This window comes from Phragmites australis, chromosome 5 (genome assembly GCF_958298935.1).
Source record: "Phragmites australis chromosome 5, lpPhrAust1.1, whole genome shotgun sequence".
In the NCBI taxonomy this organism is placed as follows: Eukaryota; Viridiplantae; Streptophyta; class Magnoliopsida; order Poales; family Poaceae; genus Phragmites; species Phragmites australis.
In genome coordinates, this window is record NC_084925.1 from 9,033,120 (window position 1) to 9,039,963 (window position 6,844).

At 49.1% G+C, this 6,844-nt stretch overlaps 1 protein-coding gene across 2 annotated transcripts; it reads right to left on the bottom strand.

Moving 5' to 3' along the window:
• Positions 1 to 587: 587 nt before the first annotated feature.
• Positions 588 to 4,118, bottom strand: LOC133918690 (uncharacterized). 2 transcript variants are annotated; one of them, XM_062362687.1, is made up of 3 exons: positions 3,600 to 4,118; positions 1,164 to 3,199; positions 588 to 908 (listed from the first exon to the last, which is right to left on the bottom strand). In XM_062362687.1, exons 1-2 carry the CDS (start codon positions 3,980 to 3,982, stop codon positions 1,186 to 1,188), a joined length of 2,397 nt encoding a protein of 798 aa, XP_062218671.1. In that variant the 5' UTR covers positions 3,983 to 4,118; the 3' UTR covers positions 588 to 908; positions 1,164 to 1,185. The 2 variants fall into 2 exon arrangements, with proteins under 2 accessions (XP_062218671.1, XP_062218672.1); XM_062362688.1 differs by having other exon boundaries at positions 588 to 922.
• Between the last annotated feature and the right edge of the window lie 2,726 nt (positions 4,119 to 6,844).

A 6,844-nucleotide genomic window follows, 5' to 3' on the forward strand; every position in this document is an offset into this window, starting at 1 on the left:
TTCAGTGCAGCAGGAAGAACATGTGTACTTCTGTGTATAAGAGAGAGATCCACACTGACATTGGGCACTGATGAGGTAGAGTAGCTTCACCAACCCAAGGTCCCCCATTCCCGTCTTCCTCTACCTCTTGGGGTGTCTCTCTTTCCCCAGATGCACAGCACACCACTTCTAATTCATCCCCACGCAGATAAAGAGTAACATGCCCTCCATGGATTCAGGCAAATGGAAGGGTGAGAGGAAGCAACTCTCAAATGTATCGGGGACGAAGGAGATGCCGGGTCGCCACGGTGGGGTCGCAGGGAGGCATGTGACAATAGGGTAAGAACCATGCTTGGCATCTATTCAACAATGCGCAAGTGAAATTCATAACCACCAAAAACACTCGGAGATGTGCTGAATCTGACACTCCTGTGTTCACCAGAACATTGGAAAGAAAGCAAATGATCCTTCTCCCCAAACCAATTTGAGAAAAAAGTAGTTGCACGGGCAACAAAAGCTGGACAGAATACCTCATCTGGCACAAACATCATGGTAAGCTAAAGCCCCACAAAACTTTCACAGAGTCGATCAGCGACAACACTAACAGATTATCAAACCAAAAATTACCATAGAATATCACAGTGCAATATATCTTGATCTGCAACAACCTGAAGACTAACAAAAGGATATCTCAGCGCAATACATCCACCACATTGCAAACTGAAGACCGACAACAACCGATAAACAAAGAGAGTCGATACACAAATAAGCAAAGTCTAATTAATGCTGCCGCGGCACGTCCGCTAGGTGACTGAATATTACTGCTGCAGCAAAGATCATCTGTTAGCAGACCGAAAGTTTGATGTGTGCACAAAATCAACTGGCCGCGTCCAAGATGTCCCTCTTTTACTTCAAAGTACCCAACAAGGCTGCAAAGGAAGCACTAGAGCATGGTGAGATAAATATATATATTTGCATAAGAAATGAAGACAAGCAAACACTAAAAAGCTGCAAACATTGAAATGCACCATTCAAAAGGACAAAAACAAGTGAAAGGTGCAATAAGCATATGTAAGATTAAAAGCTCTATATCCTGAAAGGTACTATTGCCAATTCATAAACTTCAGAAATAATACAAACATGAGTTTGTCTAGAATGATGTAATCGAAAAAACTGCGACTTACAGTTTCATATATTTTTTTGCATTCAACGATGCCTCCTGTCTCTATAATCATCTCTAGAATAGTGTTGGTCATCCCTCCTTGAACGGTGATAAGAATCGTCATATCTAGACCTTTTGGGGTCCTGCCGATCAATATCTCTACTTCTGTGTCGCTCTTCATCCCTCCTCTCATCTTTGTTTCTGCGATCCATGTTTCCGTCTTCCCTAGCCGCACTTGAATTTGGATCATACCTATCTTCTCCAAGGCCTCTTTTGTAGTCTCTTTCCACACCATTTCCACCTTCCCTTCTATCTTGCTCTCTCTCCCTATGCCTCTCTTGTTCTCTTTCCTTGTGTCTATCTTCCTCCCTCTCCCTCTGCTTTTGCTTCTCTAGCTCCATCCTCACTTCCTCCCTCTGCTTTTGCCTCTCCATCTCCTTTCTCTCTTCCTCCCTTTGCCTTTGTTTATTTAGCTCCTTTCTCCTTTCCTCAGCTTGATTCTTTTTCCTTTCCTCTAACTCATAGCTGTCAGCACTAACATCCGACTCACTACTACTGCTACTGCTGTAATCTGAACTCTCGCTTGAGCTAGACACTCTTCTTTTCTCTTGCACATTCTTTTTTAACCCTGCAGCATTCAGTTGTATTTTCCTATCACGGGCATTACCGTCCAAATCAGAATCATACCTCTTGCGTTTATCAATGTTCTTCCCAGAGTTGTCCTCCTTCTCTTTACCTTTTTGTTCTTGTCTATCATCCTTGAGATCATGATGATACTTGTCTATCCGATGGGCCTTGCTAGGTGGCTTCTCATCTTCAGAGTCATGGCAAGAACTCTTCACAGCATTCAGCTGTCTTTTCCTATCACGGGCATTACCGTCCGAATCAGAATCATGCTTCTTGCGTTTATCAATGTTCTTCCCAGAGTTATCCTCCTTCTGTTTACCTTTTTGTTCTTGTCTATCATCCTTGAGATCATGATGATACTTGTCTGTCCGAAGGGCCTTGCTATGTGGCTTCTCATCTTCAGAGTCATGGCGAGAACTCTTCACAGAATTTTTCTTTTTGTAGTCATCACTCCTTGACTCACTCTTCAATTTATCAAGGTACTGGTCCTTCTTAACATCCATTTCAGACTTATGACGCTCAGAGTTGTGAGAAATCTTCGCATATTTCGATCGCTCGCCATGGACATTGTCTGAATCACTCCCAGATTCAGCAGAATACTTGCCCTTTCTAACAGATTTCTGCTTTTTCTTATCATAGTCACTGTGAGAGTCATCACTCTCCGAGTCATGATGAGAACTATCCTTGTACTTGCTCTTTCTAGGCTTCTCATTCTTGGATTCATGATGAGAACTATCCTTGTACTTGCTCTTCCTGGGCTTCTCATCCTCAGAGTCATGACGAGAGCTCTTTACTGGTACCTTCTTTCTCTCATCGCGATTGTTCTTCACATCTTTTGTTTTCTTCTTGCCATGATCACTATCTGAATCAGACTCGGAATCATGATGATTGTCCTTCCCCCGTTTTGCCTTCTTACGATCAGTTTCAGAATCATCATCTGAATCATGACGAGATTTCTTGCTGTGCTTTTTTTCCTTCTTATAATAATCATCCTTAGAATCATCATCTGAATCATGACGAGATTTCTTGCTGTGTTTCTTAACCTTCTTAGCATCATAATCACTCTCAGAATCTTCTGAATCATGGCGAGAATTCTTTTTCTTCTTCTTCCTGTCATCCTCATGGTCTGAATCTGAATCATAATCATGCTTACTCTTCTTAGAACTTTTGCTGCGATTCCTTCCATCATTCCCTGTCAGTTTCTTGCCCTTATTTGCATCCATTCTGCCATCCTTTGAGCCCTTGTTACCTTTCTGCCCAGCAGTATCCAACTCTTCAGAGTACTTCCCAGGAACAAGCTCCCCAGACTCCACATCACTTTCTCCATCCCCCTTCTTTACATCCTCAGCGTCCAGCCCAAGAGCAGCCCTCAGAGTCTCAAGCTGCTTCTCCTTCCGTGCAGCAACATGGTGACTCTGTGTGTCTGTAAACCTGAGAATTTACCACCATATCAGAAACTGATTACCAAATGCAAAAAAACAAAGAGTGAACATGTGAATTGCTAAAATAACGAAACAAACAAATTTGCGCAAATAGGAACCCAAGAAATGATAATCACACAGCACAATGGATAACAAACGAATGAACATGTAAACATAAGCTACAATTCGTATTCAGCACCGAAAGTTAAGCAATAACTTCGCTGTAAAGATAAGACAATCTCAGAAAAGTAAGCCATGGTATCTAATTGAAAACCCTACATGAAGGTATTGCTATATATTTGCCATCGGCCTTCCTCTGCAGCAATCAATCCCACACAAAAAGCAACAACAGGCGCAAACTAAAACACGCTACTCTAAAAAAAAAAGAGTGAACTTTGGGCAATCCATACCCTCTGCCAGGGAGAGGCGGTCGCCCCGCGTCGCGTCCTCCCTCCTCAGCTACGGCGGCGGCCGCCGCCGCCTCGGCCTCAGCGGCCTTGCGCGCCTCCTCGACGCGCTCCTCGATCTCGGCCTCCGTGTACCCCTGCTCCTCGAGGGCGTCCCGCAGGACGAGCAGCTGCAGCTCCACCTGCCGCTTCCGGTCGTGCTCCAGGATCTCCTTGTTGGGCTTCCGCATCCCGCCGAGCCCGATGCCGGCGTCGTCGCCATGCCCGGGGAGCAGCGGCTTGGGGGGGCCGGAGGAGGAACGGGGTCTGACCAAGAACTTGTTGGTCTGGACGTACCCGTTGGTGCCGGACCCCCGCGCGGTCTGCAGCCCGATGCCGTTGTACATGGCGACGGGGGCGGAGGGCGGCTGGGGAGACACCGGCGGGTCGGAGGCGGCGAAACCCTAGCCTAGGGCTCGATTGGTGGCGTTTGGCTTCGAAAGTGAGATGAGATCCCGATTGGGGTCGCAACGACGGGCTGACGAGGAGAAAGAGAGGATTTTTATCCCGGTGGTGGGGGGCGGCGTGTCAGACTCGGATCAGGCTGCGGAGCGAGGTCGGCAGGCCGAAACAAACAGCTGTGTCAGCTCAGCCCAGCCCAGCCCAGCCCACGTCTACTCACTAATAGGCCAACTTGTGGTCTCATATAGTTGCAGTTCTGGTCATGGACCAAATCCCGAACTTCAGCTACTAATGGAAACGAAAGCATTGCAATTGCAGCACCTTTACCATTTTCAGCCTTTGCAACCTGCACTATGAGTTTGTGCCAGATATTTGGCGATTTTTTTTGTGCAAACGTTTCATCCGATGCAATGGTGCAAACGTTTATTGGAGGCTGTCTGATCCACATCCAACGGCAACCAAGGAGCCCCCATCCCACCACGAGCGTTTCGTAGAGAACCCCTGCGCCATTTCAGTTTCTCGCAACTTGGTTCCTCGTCTTATCTGCCTACACAACCCAAATTCCCCGCATCGACCAGCTAGGTTTGGAGCACCGCCAACTTCCCCCGCGCCTCTGCTCTGCCTCGCCCAAAATCCCCAGAGCTAATTTGCTCCTTCACGCCTCTCCCCTACTAGGGGTGGCAACAGGTCGGGTCGGGGTCAGGTAGAGCAAGAACGCATCCAACCTGAAACCCAAAACATGAAACCCAACTCAGACCCGAAAATCAAACCGAGTGCAAAACAACCCCTACCCCTCGCCTCAGCGGGGACCCGAGACCCGACTAGGACCCGAAACCCGCATTTCAATACTAATCCAAGTAGCACAATCATGAGATGGGTGGACGCCTTTGGATTGGACAAACAAACCACAACACTAAGTGCAGTGGATTTCGTGCGCATGCGGTTGCAAGCCGCACCCTCGACCACCACCACCACCTGTCACTGCTACCCTTTCGCTTCCACCACACTGTCGTTGTTGATGCCACCATGACCAACCAGTGGTTCTTGGCACGAAGCCTCTCAATCTCAGTGGCACCCACCTTTCGCTCGGCCTCCCATGTCGCCATGACCTCGTAGCACTCTCAGTCGAGGAGGTAGGGACGGTGGCGGTCGAGGAGCCGCAGTGGGCAACGACTAGGGATGCCCCGACCGCGCGCAGCGCCAGCAATATGGATGTGCACGCAACCCTGCTCGCGGCAGTTCTCATCTTGTCCCATTCCTATCCGCACAGTGGGGCATGGGCAGCTCACTCGATCCAGTAAGCCATGGCTTAGGGACTCCGCAGCGAGGGGGGGGATCTGGGATTCTGGGGATGAAGCGGAGGCCGAGCTGCCAACCGCCGCAAGGGGAGGGGATCCGGGATGGGGCGGGGCCGCAGGGACCGAGTCACCGGCAGCCGCAAGGGGAGGGGGATCTGGGGATGGAGCGGGGGCTGGGTTGCCAACCATCACAGGGAGAGGGGAGACCGATTCGTCGACCGCAGGGCGAGCCCGCGAATGTGATGTGTGAACTGGGAGAGATAGGGAGAGAGACAGGAGACTAGGCCGAGTTGGGCTACATCTGGGGCCATGAGGGACTCGCAGGTGCAAAAGCTTCCCTAGCCTCAGACCCACCTGGAATTGGGGCCCCGACTCGATGGCCCTGCAGGCTAAATTCTGCACTCGAACCCACCCCGTCGGGTCTAAAACCTACAGGGACTAACCCTGACTCGGCCCTCTACCACCCTTATCCCCTACCATTCATCTACCTCCCCTTTCATTTCAAGAAGGGAAGCAGGAGAAGGACCGGCACTAGGGTAGCAACGCTGTTGGGAGAGTCCGACATTGGCAACCGGCACTGGAGATCATCTCTGCATCCACCAGCTAGGTTTGGAGTGCTTCCACCCTCCCCCGCACGCCTCTCCTCTGCCTCGCCCAAAATCTCACAAAGTCAATTCGCTCCTCCGTGCCTCTCCCCTATCTCTCCTCTACCTCTCCTTTCATTTTAGGATGGGAAGCAGGAGAACGACTAGCACCAGGGTAGTAGTGCGCCCAGGAGAGGCTTGCACTGGCAGTCAACGCTATAGAGTATCTCCGCATCCACTAGCTAGGTTTGGAGCACCGTCACCCTCCCCTGTGCACCTCTCCTCTGCCTCGCCCAAAATCCCTCGGAGGCGATTCGCTCCTCCGCTCCTCCCCTCTACCTCTCCCATCGTTTCAGGATGGGAAGCGGGAGAAGGATTGGCACCGTGGCGGCGGCATGGTCAGGAGAGGCTAGCACTAGCGGCTGGCGCTGTAGAGCATCTCTGAAGCCGCGAGCCAGAGTAGCATCTCTGAATCCACCACAAGGTAAAGCTACTAACCAGATTGTAGCATCTTTTTTCATTTGGTTTTTATTTGCTTTTTCGCCAAAGTGCTTGAACCTAGCTAGAAACAAAATTGTAAATAGGAAGCTTGTTTCATCTCTACTGACCAGAAGCTTGTTTTATCTTTTGGTTTCTGTTTGCTTGTCAACGTGTCAGAGCAGGAGCAATAGGAAGCTTTTTTTCATCTATCATGTAATTTGGCATGGTTAAACTGAAAACAAGTGTTCAATGGAGTGGTTTGGATTTTGCAACTTTGCAATGCATGAACACTGAGCAAAAAGGGTGAAAAAGAATGCACCAATGCTTCAAAGGAGAAAGAGGAGAATTCTGTTGTTAATCCAGAATGCCAATGTTGTTGTAAATTTTGTTGTAAATTCAGAATGCACCAATGTTGTTTTAAATTCAGAATGCACCAATTTGTAAA

Bases quoted from the DNA above. Each gene is read 5' to 3' on its own strand.
- LOC133918690 (XM_062362687.1), bottom strand. From the start codon at position 3,982: ATGTACAACGGCATCGGGCTGCAGACCGCGCGGGGGTCCGGCACCAAC. The intron at 3,200-3,599 runs GTATGGATTGCC...GTAAATTCTCAG, and splicing joins CCGCCTCTCCCTGGCAGAGG to GTTTACAGACACACAGAGTC.